The sequence below is a fragment of the Drosophila pseudoobscura genome, chromosome X, assembly GCF_009870125.1.
Source record: "Drosophila pseudoobscura strain MV-25-SWS-2005 chromosome X, UCI_Dpse_MV25, whole genome shotgun sequence".
NCBI classification, from domain to species: domain Eukaryota; kingdom Metazoa; phylum Arthropoda; class Insecta; order Diptera; family Drosophilidae; genus Drosophila; species Drosophila pseudoobscura.
The window spans coordinates 49,007,476-49,024,694 of record NC_046683.1 but is presented as its reverse complement, the minus strand read 5'-3'; the positions used below and the strand labels follow the sequence as shown (position 1 = coordinate 49,024,694).

Sequence of the window (17,219 nt, the reverse complement as noted above, 5' to 3'; positions counted from 1 at the left end):
GGAATGCACGCTGATTTATTTCACCTATGCCTCCCCTCCCCTTTGTCGCTGCCCGAACCACATGCGAGTGTAAGTGTGAGTGTGAGGGTGAGGAAAATGATTTCATTTGTGGGCGACGGGCGTGACGTCAGCCATCCAATGCATCCATCGAGATCGGTGGCACAGCCTATGGAGCAGCCTCACAGTTGAATGGATTGATACGAAACAGGGGGCCTTGAGGTTCTCTGCTCCATTAGACGGCGGCGGCGGTGGCGTCGGCAGCCACTCACCCACGCACTCCACATCACGTCACACACACTCGTAGCTCGTATCTCTGTGGCGCCAAAATAAAGCAAGTTCAATTTGCAACTCCACTTTCGGGTCTTAAGATCTCGAGGGTTGTTGTCGTCGTACCGCCGAGTGCCGCTCGCTCCCAGAGCGACAGATACTCATACTTTTTTTTTTGCAGGCGAGACAAATAATTACAACGCCTTTGATTTTTTAATTAAGTCGAGCTTGAAGTCGAGATACAAATAGATATGGATATGCCATACAAAAACATTTGCTTGCTCAGACTTTTTATTATCGACGTGGGTTGCTGTTTTATTAATGCTTTGTCTTTTCCTATTTTTCTAATGGATTATGAATATTATATCCATACTCTTGTCGAGAGTTTCCATTCTGCAAAGAAGGGTTCGTAGGTTCCATATATCATAGTATTTCTACTCTTTCCCAAGAACATTCCGGGCCAAAACTTAAGAAAAGACGCTCTTTAAATAACCATGACAAATCGAATCAAGGAATCCCTTAAGAATCCCAAGCCAACCCTCTCATTTGGAGAAGGGTATTTCCCCAATCGCTCTAACGCCATTGGCCTTTCGCTCCCCTTCGTCTATTGATTATTTGATTTGCTGACTCAACCTGCGAATCGCCCCAATAGATTTGTATTTTAAGATATGTTTATTATTCGTCTAGCGCCTGAGGGATATTGAGCGATAAAAATTGCCCAAAAACGAAATATTTTTAATAAGTTTTTAACTGATCGGAAACTGTCGAGACTTCACTCCAATTGGCGGCTGGCTCCGCTTCGCACTTCAAGATCTAACGAATACCAAGGCCAAATGCAAAGACCCTTTCGAAAACGCGATACCTTCCCATAAGAGATCGCATCGAGTCGAGCAACCCCCACCCCCACTTATTATGCATTATGGAGGAGCACTGAGAGATGTGATGTGATGTGAAGTGAAGTGATCTTTGGACTGAGGTGCGATACCTTGCAATTAGATTTAATTATTCCAAGTGTTCTATTCACATATGTGGAGGGGAGATCTGAGCAGAGTAGATCTGATGTAAGTCTAAGAGCCAGGCAGCCGGAACAAGTTCGATTTTGGCGCGTGACAACTGCGGGTGGGCCGAGGCAGCAAAGAAATCGGCTTAGAGTACTTGCCCCCAAGCAGATTACACCGGGCCCAGAACCAAACAGACCAAAAAACCATCAGCCACCAGTCGGCAGACACCTTAGAGACCGCTCTGGCTCTGGGCTCTAGCAGGCACCGTAGACCCCTCTCTGGGCTGCGGCAGACACTGTAGACACTGTAGACACTGCAGACACCGCGCTCTGGTGCTCTGTCAGACACGATCCACGAATCGACTCGCTGCCGAATCGCAGTGCTGGGCTGGAAACGAGCTCCGACCGAATACCCAACCGTTTCTCGATTTGAATTTGAAGTTTTTAAACCGTCAACTAAGCACGCTGCGAATTTAGTGGCAATCGAGCCAGAGAGCTGTACAGACGGACACCACGGAGGCGACGCGAAGCGAAGCTTGAACCACCGCAAAACTAACGAAACCGAATCTGAAGATTGCATCTCGCGTGGGTCGTCGGCAATCGGAAGTGCAATTCTCTTCAAAACACTCATCTCTGCTGGAGCAGCAGGCCCCATCAGCAGCGCTCACTCCCTCTCCCTCTGGAGCGGCGGAACTAATTGAGCGGCGGAACACACTTGGAGATCTCATCTCTCCCTGGGATAATTATTATTACAGTCGAATGTTTTGGCGATGAGGGTTGCCGAAATTGGCAAAAGATACGAGTAAAATTCGGAGCAAAATTGTGCGTGTGAAGGCAAGCGTGAAAAACAGAAGAAAATTGCAAATTACTTACTAATTCAACGTTGTGCCTGAAAGAAGGGACCGAAGACCAAAAAAAAAGAAAAAAAAACCATCATGAAGATCTGTCTGGTGAGTGTTTTAACAATTGTTTAATTTGCGATAAATTGTGTAAAAGTCAATGATCTATAAAATCGGCGAATAGCAGTCGTGGACAAATAAAATAATTATGGTCGTCACTTTGGAGACACTAAACATTGGTTAAAACTATGTATGTGTGATTGGCTGGAGACTGGGAACTTCCAGCTGTGTTGGATTGTGTTGCATTTAAAAGTCAATGTTGTCAACAAAATATGTGTGCGGTTGGGGGCCTGAGGCAATCGGCGTTTGTGTACTTGTTACTGTGAATTCTTTAGATACTAGTGTAGAGTGTAGTGTGTGGTTTACATGAACTCTGGGTTCAGCTCGTCGCAGCGGTTCTTGTTCTTCATCAGATAGGCGGCCAGGTAGCTGACCGGATCCTCGGGCCTATCCTTGGCCAAAGCTTGAAGTCCGTTCAGCAGTATGGGGGCCACCGTCTGGTCGAGATACTGACGCACTGGCAGCGAGTTGAGATCCAGTCGCGGCTTGCGACAGGTCACAAACGGTGCGGCTCCCTCATCCAACGATTGGGGGTGCGCACGGGCGGCTGAGTTCGGTCTGGAGAAATCAGTGCCATCTCCACCTCCGCTTACAGTTCCAGCACCAGATCCACCGGCGGAAATGCGTGAGGCCGGTGCATCGGTGGGGAAAACATTGCCGTTAAAAGGCATCACTGTCTAAAAAATAAAGTTTTTTTTTTTAATACAAATTAAATTTTTTTTTCACTTTTGTTTTTACCGATTTTTTTTTTTTTAAATTTTTTAAATATTTTTGTTTTCGAAATAATTTATTTTCGGAGCTCTGCTCCGTACGACTACTGAAAAGGGAATGAAAAATCGTAGATATTTCCCAGGCACATCGCAAATTTTATGCCGAAGTTCGAAGTCAAGGCCTACTTTCTGGTGTGTTTTTCTTTAATTTTATTTAGCCAAGTTCCTTCTCGAAAACTCTACAGTTTGAAGTTCAAAGTCAAGGCCTACTTTCTGGTGTGTTTTTCCTGAATTTTGCTTAGCCAAATTCCTTGGTGACATCATTCAAAGGTTTCCCATAAATTTCGAATCTCAATCAGCTCGTAGATAGAGCGTAAATCCCTCTGGCCATTCATCTATCACCCATCCATCCGCCTGACCTCGCCCCAAACAATTTATGAGAAGCATCCGAAATTTAAGAGCCTCGTCGCGCTGTCTCATGCTTTGATTTACAGCCACTAGCCACTGGATGGGGAGTCCACCGCAATCCGCAATTATCTCTCAAGTAGACTCCAAGTAATTAAGAGGCTTTTTTTTGTTTGTTTTTTGTTGATCAAGTGCATTGGGCAATTGTCATAAATTGTGGCCCTAATTTCGTTTAAAACTTTGGAGTGCCGGTCTGGGGACTCCTCAATCTATTCATAACTCCCCTCCACCGTGTTCTACAGATTTATTGCTATTTGATTTTCATCATAGTGATACATAGAATCTGCCAGATAAATTGTTTGATTATCTTTGTAAACACTTTTCTTAATTGGCATCTGTAAATCACAAACACAATCCCTCTCCTTCCTCCACTATCATTTCATCTAGCCAATACGATAGATCTGTCTCTGTTTATAAAAAAAATAAAACAAAAATCTATTGAATAATTCATGGGAAGCGATTAACACATATTTCGCTACGAGAAACGTGAAAACCTGTAGTTTTTGACCCATATTAGAGATTATTTTGCCAGAAATTTGAATATAAATAGAGAGACTCGATCAAAACAGCAACAGAGCAATAGAGGAATGGGCTGGAGGGCAGCGTTAACGCTATTCCTTAACTGTTTTACGGAGGCCTCAATTGTCTGGCGTTTCAACAGAAATCGTGCATTACATGGCGGCTTCCCCCAGATATTGATCTTCCTCTTGGCAGAGCCACAAAAATGTGAGTGAAAAATGAAAAACAAGAGCCAAAAGCAAAGGTCACTGGCATCGGCATCGGCATCGGCATCGAAAGAGTGACGGATGATGATAGAGGAAGATGATAGTGCTGTATTCAGATACAAGATGAGTGTATCTATGAGTGGGCAGTAGCACGTGGGCAACATTTTCTCGACAAGGGAACTTGAAGGGAACTACTTGCGCAAAGGTCTTCAGAGACAGGGACAGAGAGATAAGTAGAGCCCCAGTTCTTCAAGCATATGCAAATGAGTTTTTGCCGCTTCCAAAAGAAACCAACCCAAAATTAGCGCAACTGAATTAATTAGCAAGTGGAATCACTTGCCACATTTTACTTTTATTATTTATGTGACCTTGAGAGGAGATGGCGGAATGGCCACTGGCCACTGGCCAGCCCAGGCCAGGCCCTAACGATTCATTAAGTGACAGAAATGAATTCAAATTGTCTTTGCCATTTTGTCTCACATTTCTCTTCTCAGGCGGCAAGCCCCAAAGACATATAGACAGACACCAAAGACGGACACCTCTACAGCGTCCAGTAATTATGCAAGTTTCCCCCCTCCCAAAAATGGACGCATGAACTCTCCCGCAGATGTGATATACGAGTATAGCTTCGTTCGTCTGCGACTGATTTCTGTTTCTCATGTTTTTCATTTCACAATTACATATTATTAAATATCATTTCCAATGGGATAACCGCCTTAGCCTTAGGCTTTTATCTTTGGCGTTTTGTTTTCTGCATTTCACGCATACATTTTTGGCCAATGATGCTGCAACTTTTTGAAGAAATTCCGTATAATATTTATAGATCAGTGACCCAATTCCTTTTGATGGATAGAGCTGGCTAATTTGACTCGATTCTGGGTATTCCGTGTGGTTCACACGATTTTGCCCCCTTATGCGCCTTGAAGATAGAGATCTCGCAGAATATATTTTTGCACTTTTTTTAATGGCTTTTAAAACAAATTAGAGACAGCTGCTGTTTTTTGCCACTGAATGGGAAGCGGATCCAAAGGCGGGTCACAGCCATAACTATCGCGGGGGAGGGGACGGGTCAGCCATTCGCCGAGTGAGTGATGTGGGAAGCGCAACACCAGATGATGATGGTGATGTTCTGGGGGTGCTAATAAAGCTATAATAAGCCATAGAAGTGAACTGATTTGTAAGGAATACTTCTATCAATTGATATGTGACAGAATACCGCTTCGAACTATATCGATATCTAAGGAATCCTTCTACTAGATCCAGCTCTTTCTATTATTCCATTTGGCTGTCTGTCGCCCAACAAAACTGACAGTTTCAACTGCCAACAAGCTGCCAGTTGGCTTTTGTAAGACTGCAAACGAGGCAACCCAGACATAATGCCCACACAAGAACTGACAGCGCGAAACAATGTCGCCAGAGAAACACACTCGTATGGGTATGGGTATGGGTACCCATATTTCAGTGGAGTCCCACGCATGTGGCATGAGCTGAATGCCAGATGAGAGGAGCAGAAGCTGAAGGAGGAGTAGCTGCAGGCGCTGCAGAGTTCCACAGATGCTAATCATTTGGCATGGCAACGAAAGTATGCCAAAGTCAGCTGCCGCCACTGGGGCATGGCATGGCCTGGCCCTTTTTCCACAATTTTCCAATTCCTATTACCATCACCATCAGCATTTCGATTTCGAAAGTAAACACACAATTATTAGACATAGTTTGGCGTTGGCTTTTTAGGAATTTTTTTGCATATAACGCTGACACAGATGGCGCCTCAGCTCTGCTGCCAAAAGTGCTTTTCCCACAGCTGTTTGCTACGCGCCAGACGGAGTTCATTTACACGCAGCTCAAGTAAGAGCCCACAAAACAGAGCCACAACCAAAGCCAAAGCCAAAGCCAGAGCTGTTGCCACCAATTACTGTGATTAATTTCGCTTAATATGTGTGCATCGCGAGTGCTCCAAGTGCTCCAAGTGCTAGGCGCAATTATGAAATACGGTTTAGCATTTTTGTGCGGCACTAAAAAAGAAGAAGCCCAGCAAACAGTTGCATGCCCGCACGGTTCACACACCCCTTCCACCCCATCCCGTGGCTGACAATGAAAATCGACTTTGAACAACACGAAAATTAAAACACGAGCGAGCGAGGCGAGCAATGAAACAACTTGCATTGGCCCATGTCGACGGATCGAAGTGCCAGCAGCAGTTGGAGCCTGATCTGAAACTTAATTCGATGGCAGGCAGCAACAGCGGTAGTGGCAGTGGCAGTGGCAGCGGCAGCGGCAGCGGCAGCTCTTCGTGCAGCTTTCACTCTCTTTTGGGGCCGAATGTCAACCGTTGGCCAGCCAACCAACGGTTCAGTTCGATTTGGTTTGGTTTCGTTTCGTTTCGTTACTGTGGCCCCAAATCCACTTCTTTTGGGGCGGAGGTTGGGCGCCAAACTGTGACAAATTGGAGCAAAACCGGAGGGACAGTAGGGCTGCCAAAGAGCTGCCAAGTGCAGTGCCAAAAATTGCGGAAACATTTCTGGCGACGAAGCGCGAAGTGCGCGAAAAACCAAAACGAATAACAAAAGACTCAAGACACGAACTTGCCAAAAGACACAGGAGGATGAGTCAGAGTCAGAGTCAGCGTCACATCGAATGAATTTTCCACTTGGATACCACACTCTGCCACTGCCACTGGTGCTGCTACTGCTTCTGCTTTTGCTCTCCGCCTAATGGCAATGTCGACCTTCATCAGGGGGCCCATTACACAACGGCCCGGCCCAATCATGCCTCTTTCACGCCTCGAAAAATTGGGCACAGAACACAAAGCTCTGTCTGCCATTCTTGTGGCCCCATTATGCAACGCACTTCCATTAGTGTTCATTATGCAACGTTTTTCCATAAATGTGTCATGTAAAAATGGATGAAAACTGTCGGAAGCGCCGCTTCGCTACTGCTTCAGGGGTTCAAAGCTCTAGAGGTGTGTGCCGTCCGCCCACGTTCGTCGCTTCTGGATGACCTTGAGGCATGCTTGCATCGGGCCTGCATTACCATACACAACCGCAACACACACATTACCATTTGTGCTTCAATAATTTTTATGATGAACATTTGTTTTGACAGCCCCCACTGACAATTGACAGTCAGTCCAATGCATGGCAATTGCATGATTATCATATCAATTCTATGTTTGGGGCAATTCTGTTCTACTCAAAGGCATGCGTGACTGCTAGAGAGCTATGCGGATTTCACACTTTACAACCCATAACACCCATAACATCCCATAACACACTCGTAACACTCGCAGCATTCACGCAACACAACACTCTTTGTGGCGGCTGCAGGTATCACACCCCAAGTGCCACAAATATGGAGAGCAGCTGGGGATATGATGCAATGCTACTGCCTGCCAGTCAGTGTTTCGAGTCCAATCTCTGATGCAAATCGAATGGGGGATACCCTCAGCTTGGCCACAACTGAGATGTGATGCAAGTTTGCCTTCCGAATGGGTTTGGCCTGATGCTAAAGAGAAGAATCTGAGAAGTGTTACTCGTATTTATAAGAATTAGCATTGGACAGCAGCTGGCTAATGGAAAACTGGGTTACGTTAGCAACAAATGCAGGCGACCGGACTATGGAACAGATCACTCGAAGGCGTACGAATCTCTTTAGAATCCGATCTGATTGAATGGCTTTTGAATGGAACAAACAAGACAAGCAGCGGACAGCAGGCAGCTCTCTGCGAACGCTGCGTGGCTGATTTGATTGAGGGGCGGGTTCTACGAAAGCCCACACTCTGTTACTGAAACCATAGTTGAAGCCTTAACAGCTAAGGCATGGTTCAGCATTCAACTCAATTGTATAACCGCTTACACTATTTCTCTATACTCGCAGTGTTTGTTTTTGTTTTTTGTTTTTTGTTTTTTGGTGGTGCCCCAAGACAAACAGGAAGTGCCGCAGCCAAAAAATTCGTTGACCAAAAAAGGCCAGGCGCTTTTTTCTTCGTTTATTTTTGCAGTTACAAAAAGTCAAAGATCTAATGAAATTTAATACAATTTTGGCTGCCACACAGCTGCTTGCCACCGCCGAAAAATCAGCGGCTCTGCTCGAAATCTGACAGCGGGGTCTGTCTGTCTGTCTTTCAGTCATCGTACTATGTGGGTGTTTCTCTCTCCTCCAACCCGAATCTCTTTCGGCATGGATCCAAGTGTAATTCAATAGTTGTTTCTGCTGCTGCTGATGCTGTTGTGGGTCACATTCTTGGAATCGTTTGTGTCTAATGAAATGTTTCATTAGTTGAATCTATAGTCTCGGGTTTCGCTGAATGCTGCTGCTGTTGTTGCTGTTGTTGCTGCTGTTGATGTCATATATGGAATGTAAGCAATTAGAAATTATTATTTGCTTGGATGATCAGCAGAGCATTGCTCAATGTCTGTTCAAAGCGAAATGTTTTCAAGGGAGTTGTATGGCAAATGAATCATTGAAGATTCTAGCCTTTAAATAGTTCACTTTTCTTTAATTTGTGTGGGCTTGTCATATGATTTTTGAATTCTTGCTTATAATGTCATAAATATTTCTTAACTTATTGGAAATTGTAATTTCCACCAAAGATCTGGCTTCCTTATTGCCCAGTTTGTTCCTTAAGTCTTCCGTTTAGGCATGTAAATACATTTTTCTGTGGTTCGTAGACAAATGAATCATATCTTTGAATCCCATGATTATCTTATAAATTATATAGAATTATAGTCTTAGTTGTGCTATGAAAATTATTTGTTTGGAATTGTTTGGGAGGATCATTATTTAAATTAATCAGCTTGGTTTTTCTACAAAGTTTGTGCCTCGAGCTAGATATTTCTTGTGTCACATTTTCCTTGAATTCCAACCGAAATGTCCCATAATTACTTCTTAAATTATATACACTTATAGTTTTTATTCACCAAAATCCGTGATGACAAACAAAAACTGCTTGAACTTTGAGGGAAGGGAAGCATATTTTCAATGAGTGAATCATTTTGGTGTTTTCCCCAATTTTTATGACCATCCTAAACTAGATTACATTGCCTGATATTTTCTATGGGTTTTCATGCCACATGATTCATGACTGCACTCACCATGCCGGAAGCATTCATCCGCCGCATTAATTATGTGTAAACTGGGAAACGAAAACCCATCGAAACATGCACTCTCCCAGCGAGATGGCGATGGCGAGTATGCAAAACACAAAACACTCCCCAAAAACTCAATCGGAACCAACCCAAAACGCAAACCAAACCTGAATCTCAAACCCCGAGTCCGAATCCAATGCGATAGCCACATGAGTTTTGCTATGAAACCGTATCGATTTGAAAGGGGCTTTGGGGCTTCATTAGCTCTTTGTTCGTGCTCAGAATGCAGGCAGCCATCGAATTGCCATTTTCCTTGGATCATTTATCATCGTACAACTATCCCATGGGTCTGATCTGCTCTGGTCTGGTCTGCTCCAGTAAATTCAGAGCAAACGGATCATAATTGAAGTGAATTTTAATTAAAAAACTGTGAGCAGTGGGGCAGTGAAGGTCATTCGTGGGGCAGAGTTGGTGCCGTGCCGGGGGGGCCCCCAAATTATGGCTTTGTTTCTAACATTTTTTTTGCAGAATTCTTTGTTCAGTTTTTTGAGTTTTTTTTTTCTTATTTTGGGGTCAGCTTTTGGGGCAATTTGAGATGTTGCGTAAATTACAGAAGGAGGGAGGGGTGGTACTGAGAAGGGGGAAGGTTTATGGAGCGGGGGAGATTGTTGCGCAACATTAGTTGGTTTTTTGTTTTTTGTGTTACCATTTCGACAAGCGGCAGCCACCACCAAAACAACTAGAAGAAAGGAAGGCTACCGTTCGAGGAAGAAGTTTGAGATACCCTTTAGGAATAGTGCTTTTGGAAGATGTATATGATACAGTTTAAGGCAAAGCTGTAGGATATAGTAATTCGGTCTTGGCCAAGACCAAGACCTTTGCATGAGAAAAATAAAGATCTGTGGAAAGTTACAGCCAGATAGCATTGCGATCTCCAAAGAAATCGACTATTTTTATCAATAATGAATAAAGAAAATACATATATATATTATATGTTTGAATAGGAAGTAATGTACTATATATTCCTCCTCTTTATGGTAAACACCTCCTCAAAATCATTATACTCTTCTGGGCCAGGGTACAAGGTGCCTTGTAGTGTAACAAAATTGCGCGCCAAAGGAAAACGTGATTTTCCACTTTTGATTTTGTTTTTTTCTTTGGGTTTTAAGGCGCGCACCACACTCTCGCGCCCAAAAGGAGTCCGCTTTTGCCGGGAGTCGTCTCCAGCGATTCTCACGTAACCGCAGACACTGCCACAACATCAACAACAACAACAACAGCTTTAGCTGCAACATATGTTGCTACAGCTCCAGGCTCGGCCCGATCCCGCACTGGAGTCCGCGTTGGGGTAGCCGCCAACCGGTTGGGTAACTGGATGTCTGCCATATCGGGGGGGTCTCTGGCTCTGGCACTCCATTGAGGGAGCCTCCACGCTCCACGTTGGCTGCCACTTTTACTCTCGTTTTGGCCATAGACAGCGGAAATGGCCGCAATAATTTGTTGGCAATTTATTTCATTGCGTTAGCTGATTTAATAAATCTCAAACTCTGATGGATGCTGGCTCTTAACACGCGAATACCTAGCGAATTATGAGTAATTGTGAGTGGCTTCTTGTCTATGAGAAAGTGAAGGAGATAAAACTGTAGCAAAGGGATCTACGTATACCCTTTCTTCTGTAGATGATGATGGGAATTAACCTACAAGAAACTTCCCCTACAACTTCCCCTTAAAGTTAACTTTTTGGATCTTCGAAATATATCTGTGGCTGTATCTTTCATGGATGTTGATTAAGAGATTGAGTATGCCTGGCAAGTACCTTTCGTTTCTGTTGCAAAAAAGAGGTAGAGATATACAAACGTATATCAATTAGGGAATAATACCCAATGAATGTACAATTCATTCCTTCCATCACTTCCCCGAAAAACAAATTAAAGAAAGTGTTGGACTTTCAGACAGACACCTTTCTTCTCTCCCGCTGATGTAATCGATGATATTTCTTTGTGCAAACCGTAATTAATGATGGATAGTGTTACCTGTGACAGGTGTTAGTCATTATGGCCATAAATCAATAAGGGTATTTGCATGTAGGAGCATATCTGCCAAAGCAAAAGGCAGAGCAATGTTCCGACCCCGCCATTAAAGGAAGTTCATTCTTTGCGGTTCAATTATTCCGAAATAAATGTGTTTCAACAATTAATTAAAGCGCCATAAGTTGCCAGAATGGAGGGAGAGTCGCCGGTAGATGAATAATAAGCGGGTAACGAGCACGAAATTATAATAAAAATGTCAGCGTAGTCGAAAATTAGCCTCCAGTCTCGACTTAGAGTACTCCTCCCACTGCCTTTTTTGGAGATGTTGATGATATTTATGACGGAATGAGCAGCGTAATGCTGAAACGTGCGGGTGGTAGAATAATTGGCCAAAAGAATCTTAATGCGGCAGTCAACCTTAACCGTGAGCCAATCCCAGTCGAAATCTCATCTGCATAACGCATACGCAGTGGTGAACCGGTTGCTGCAAAAACACTTTCACATGCCGCGTTTCCGCACGCAGCTCTGCTGCTGCTGCAAGTTGTATGTTACATGTTGCACAACAACAACAACAGCAGCAGCAGCAGCAACAGCAGCAGAAACTGCAACTCTGTCACCTTGACTCTGAAACGTGCCTGCCCCTAAAAGCTGCCCCACCGGAAAGCCACCGACTGATTGACTGCTGCCTCTTTGGGGGCTCGAGGCAGCTGTCTACGGATGCTATTTGTTTGTCCAGTCCCCCCATTTGGAGCAGTTTTTACTAATCAACGACATTAACGCTTTCTTGCAGCTGCTGGCATTCGTTGCCCTGGCAGCGTTTACTTCGGGGATTGGAGCCAGCCAAAGTCCCAGCTCCAGTCAGTACCACATCCAGACGGACGAGGGGCCCGAGCGGTATTTCCGCTTCCAGACGGACAACGGACAGTTCCGGAAGGAGAAGCGTCTCCAGGATGGCACTGTCATAGGTGAGTGGACTGCAGCAATACCATAAATGATGGTCATTCACCTTTTTGTTTGCTTTCATCGCCCCCTGACAGGCACTGAGGCATGGATCGATGCGGCAGGGTATCTGCGGCAGAAGGACTACATAGCCGACAAACAGGGCTATAGGATCCTCAAGTCCAAGACCATCTATGTGGGCCAGGGACGTCCCATTGAGGTAGGTCTATGCTCCCGCTCTCCCCTTAACCCCTCTCACGATTCGTTTGCCCCACAGGATGCCATCAAATCCACCAAGTCAGCGCCTGCGCAATCGGGCATTCTGGTCGATGGTGGTTCTTCTGGTTCTGGTTCTGGTTCGAGAAACACATTTGGCGGCTACCAAAGGCCCGCCTATGGCTACGTTAGTTCCACCACTTCGACTACCACTCAATCACCTCCTCGGGATTTGCAGCTTGACTTGGATCCGCTGGTGGATTCAGGAGTGGGAAAGCTGAACTATTTGCCGCCAGAAGAGGCGGCCAAGATCCAGCCGCAGTCCCAGCTGGGATTCGATCACTATCCAGACGAGCTGCCTCGGGCAAGGGGCCAGCTATTGTCCGGTCAGCACTCGCCCCTGGTGCACATTCAGCCAAATTCAGAGCCCGTGGACAATGGCCTCAATGCCATAAACGTGTATGATGCAGAGGCGGATCGGGACTTTGGCCACGGACGATTCGGATCGGTGATCAGCTCCACGACTCCCCAGCCGCCTCTACTCTCAATGCTGCCACCCTTGGGATCACCGCATAGACGCCGCCTGCGTCCGCGTCCCACTGCCATTGGGATTGTGGCGAGCACTCCATCGCCCATTGCTGCAGGGGACTCCTATGGATTTTCCGCTCCAGCGCCTTTTGCTGCACCGCCTTCTGTTGCCCCACCTTCTGTTGCCTCTGGGTATAATTATGCGCCCTCACCCACGCTATCCACGAGTGGGTATGCACCCTCATCCTCCAACAGTGGGTATGGATACTACTCGCCCAATTCTCCGCTGGAGGTTAATTCCCTGGAGGCTGCACTACTGCCACCGCTCCCATCCCGAGCCTACCGCCGCCGCCTGCGTCCGGTGCAGAGCAATCACTTGGACGAGCTCAGTGCCGCGGGATACGATGGTGTGGGCGTCACCAGGAACGGATTCCGCTATGTCCTCCCGAAGCAGTACCACGAGGAGGAGACGAGCGCGGCGGATGGGAAGCGAGCCGGCAGCTTCGGCTACGTTGATCCCTTCGGCATCCGTCGCGTGGTCTACTACAATGCCTCGCCGGGACGAGGCTTCGTCCACAGGAACAACAATCAGTACGTGGGTGCGAATGGAGCGCCCTACGATGAGCCGGGACCCGCGCAGCTGGTGAACGAGTAGTGTCCGCCCAGTAGTGTCCTTACAGATGGGGGTGCACCTCCAGCTAATCCATTCACCTACTCACCGAAGCACTGCCTCCAAGGTCGAGTCTCTTCCCGAAGCACTGCCTCCCAGTGGACCCATTCGCCGAAGCTATGCCTCCTGGTGGAGCCTCTCTCATATGAAGCACCAAAACTAACCGTAGAACCTCAGAATAACACTTAAGATTAACCATGTACATAATCCCCGCTTTTAGCATCACATTCTCTCTCTCTATCGATTCCTCACCCTATGGCTCTATATCTCTTACACACACACACACACACACACACACACACACATAAAGAAAACGACATCTGTGTTAATTAATTTAATGCTTAATCACATTTAAATGTAACTTAATTTATAAACGAACATTTTGTATGCAATTAGCGCCTAGAACTAGATACGTTAGGGGTACTCACAGCCACCACATCACTGCTCCCCAAACAAATGAAAACAAGTGTTGTCAAATATTGTAGAGTGTTGCAAAGTAAAGTGTTGAAGTGAGATGCAACTCTGACAAGTGCTGCAAAGTGATGAAGTGAGGAGGAGCATTCGTTTCATGTATTAATCTTGCCATATTAACGAAAAGTAATTAAACAAAGCGCGCCGCCCCACTCTCACTCCCCATCGCAACACAGCTATCCAATCCTTAGCACATAATATGTACGATAAAAACGATACGATTAAACCCGATACATGATACGTTTCTTTGCCAATAGCTGTTCATTGAATGTAAAGCGACTTGTTAAGATTATAGCGAAAGTTTTTTTTTTATAAATGAATGAGCACCCGTTGCCAAGAAACCTCTAGCAAAGTACGACCGTTCTTTGTATAATTCTTAAGAAATATATTTTTTTTTTAATAAAATAAATAATTATGTATTTAAAAGCCAATGTAATGGGGATGGTTTTTTGGAATAGCCAGGGGATTGGCTTCAAGGGATTTACTTGTGCCTTTCATGAGTTTGCATTCGGATTTTCAAAGCGACAAGGAGATCTTAGGTTTCTTAGATCCATGTCCCAGGGCGGATCTATGACTTTGGGGAAATTGGGATCCCAGTAATCAGTTAATAATCCCTCATTCCAAGCAGTGTTCGCTTGAAACTAGATTTTTACTCTCTTGCTTCTCAGTTTTTCGATTCCCCAAATTTTACGCAAACGGATGTTGGATAAGAATCATCACCATTAACTGCATTCAAATCGTATCACAACCGTAAACTGTTAGACCACTCGGTAAGTGAATCTATTGTTCGAGGAACATCGAACCATGAACGTGTTGTGTTCCTTGCTGCCTCTGCTCGTCATGAGCTTCACTTGGCTGCCGATGGAGACAAAAGCAGGCAATATACTATGTCTCGTGGGCACTGCCCGCCACAACAATCCGGGATGGATGCAGCCCCTCTTCGAGACCCTGGCCGAACGCGGACACAGTCTCACAGTTCTGAGCACTGCTCCAGTTCCAACAAAAAATATAGAAGGTATCACAGTCTTCTCGCTGCCCAACGATTACGATGTGATGCAAAAGTACTTCGTCAGTCGCACGGCCTCGTATAGCTCGGTTTTTACTGCGAAGCAGCTAATGGTGCTGCACGAGGTTCCTTTGGGCAGCTGCCGAGCAGTGATGGAGTCCTCGGTGCTGGCAAAGTTGCGGGCCCAGCTGATCGACGAGGTAGCCGACGTGGACCTGATCATCTCCGATGCCACCAATACCATGGAGTGTCTGCTACCTCTGGTGCCCAAGCACCGTTCAATCCCCATACTGGGGGTGAGTGGCGGCAAGCTCACATCGGAACTATTGACGCTGGTCCGCGCCGAGGACACCATCAATGTGGCAAAGATTCCACACCCTATAAGCCAGCTGCCCGAAAACATGGACTTTATAGGGCGCATCCAAAACAGCGCCTTGTATCTGGCGGAGAAATTGTTAGTGAGATCTCCAGGAGATTTATATAGATTGAGAAAACACTAATGACTGTCTTTGCCTTAGAATTCGATGGACCGATATTTATCCCATTACCAGGGGCGCCTTAGTCCGCAAAAACCATGTTTATCCACCCCTAAAGCTGGTGCTACTCAATACCCACTCGACCCTGGATTACGCCCAGAATCTGCCAGCCAGCGTGATTGAAGTGGGAGGACTCCACATTTGGACCAAGTCGAGGCCCCTACCGCCGAATATTCAGAAGTTCGTGGATAAATTCATCGATGGCATTATCTACATCAATTTTCCGCATATTGATCTGTTCTTCGGGATCGGGACTAAGGCTGTGTTGCTCATGGCCGAGCGCTATGTAACCTACGGCTTCATCTGGAATGTGGAGAATGTGAATGAGCTGCCGGAAAAGATGGACAATATTTTGACCCTTCATGTGGATGCAAGACTGCAGCAGGACATCCTAGGCAAGTCTTTCCGCCTAATTCTCTTTTAAGGTCAATGATTGTAAATGTAAATGTTTTCATACACAGCCCAATCGAGGGTGAAGTGCTTCCTCAATCATGGCGACAGCTTCAGCCTCCAAGAGGCCGTCCACTATGCTATTCCCGTCCTGGTTATCCCCCTGATACTTGAACAGTTCAATGTAGGTCCTTTGATTCTTTGATATTTCCATTTACCATCCTCCTTCTCCCGCAGAATGCCCAGCGCATCGAGGAACGCAATCTGGGAGTCGTGCTCCCGACCAACACTTTCTTCGAGATGACCATGGCCAGAACCCTCAAGCAGGTCCTCCAGAATAAGGCGATCACCAATGCTGTCTCCAAGGCTCAAGTCAAGTTCCGCACACGTCCCATGCCACCGATAAGGACGGCCGTGTGGTACGTGGAGCATCTGATCACCGAACCCGAACTCTACAGCCACCTCGCCAAGCCATCCGTCAACTTTATTGTGTCCCACTCGCTGGACACTTTGGCCATTCCAGCTGTAGCCCTCTTGGTATTCTTGTGCAATATGATCCTCTTAGTGCTGCAGTTAATGAAATCCGAGGAAATACAGAGCAGGATATTTGTCGACGATGACGGCAATGTGGGGGTTTGGGAGACTTTGGAAGAATATGAAATTCGCACTGGTATAGTAAAGGGAAAACACATTCCCCCTCCAAAAAAGAATAATATGGGGCGCCATCCATGCAAGAATCTTCCGGACAAAACAAAAATGAGCATTGATTAAACTACTGTATTCCCCAAGAAAAGCTGTCTAATAAATAATCAATCGATATCTGAGGATAACTGGCTCGCTTATAATTTCTATTAAACTTTCGATTGTTTTCTATCCAACATCTATAAAGGTTATAGCATTAGATTTTGGCAAGATCAAACGAAGATAGCTAATAAAATTCCTCTTGCAAGAAACTTTCATAGTTTGTATTTTATTTGGCTTTTTGGGATAATTTTCTTTAATGATCGGCCAAGGCAAGGGCCTGGCACTTAGTCCGTATTTATATAATTTAAATACATATATGTATGATTTTAATACGTAAGCGCCGGAAAGGGTATGGGAGCCCAAGACTGCAGCATGCTCTCTCTCTCTCACACAGTTTTTTGGCATCGGTGTTCGTGAAGGGACGAATTGAGAAGGGGGGGTGCCGTGACGCAGACAACGAACTATCTTAATTCTAGTCG

At 45.6% G+C, this 17,219-nt stretch overlaps 3 protein-coding genes across 3 annotated transcripts; 2 read left to right on the top strand and 1 right to left on the bottom strand.

Annotated features, from left to right (window-relative positions):
• Nucleotides 1-1,372: 1,372 nt before the first annotated feature.
• Nucleotides 1,373-13,890, top strand: LOC4813027 (uncharacterized). Its single transcript, XM_001353625.4, has 4 exons — nt 1,373-2,217; nt 12,031-12,205; nt 12,278-12,399; nt 12,457-13,890. The coding sequence occupies exons 1-4, from the start codon at nt 2,203-2,205 to the stop codon at nt 13,576-13,578; spliced, it is 1,434 nt and encodes a 477-aa protein (XP_001353661.4). The 5' UTR covers nt 1,373-2,202; the 3' UTR covers nt 13,579-13,890.
• Nucleotides 2,212-3,109, bottom strand: Dpy-30L2 (Dpy-30-like 2). The gene is made up of 2 exons (XM_001353626.4): nt 2,965-3,109; nt 2,212-2,903 (listed from the first exon to the last, which is right to left on the bottom strand). The coding sequence occupies exon 2, from the start codon at nt 2,895-2,897 to the stop codon at nt 2,529-2,531; it is 369 nt and encodes a 122-aa protein (XP_001353662.3). The 5' UTR covers nt 2,898-2,903; nt 2,965-3,109; the 3' UTR covers nt 2,212-2,528.
• A 785-nt stretch (nt 13,891-14,675) lies between the features above and the next one.
• On the top strand, nt 14,676-16,826 carry Ugt305A1 (UDP-glycosyltransferase family 305 member A1). Its single transcript, XM_001353624.4, has 4 exons — nt 14,676-15,524; nt 15,589-16,001; nt 16,068-16,180; nt 16,234-16,826. The coding sequence occupies exons 1-4, from the start codon at nt 14,869-14,871 to the stop codon at nt 16,765-16,767; spliced, it is 1,716 nt and encodes a 571-aa protein (XP_001353660.3). The 5' UTR covers nt 14,676-14,868; the 3' UTR covers nt 16,768-16,826.
• The last annotated feature ends 393 nt before the right edge of the window (nt 16,827-17,219 follow it).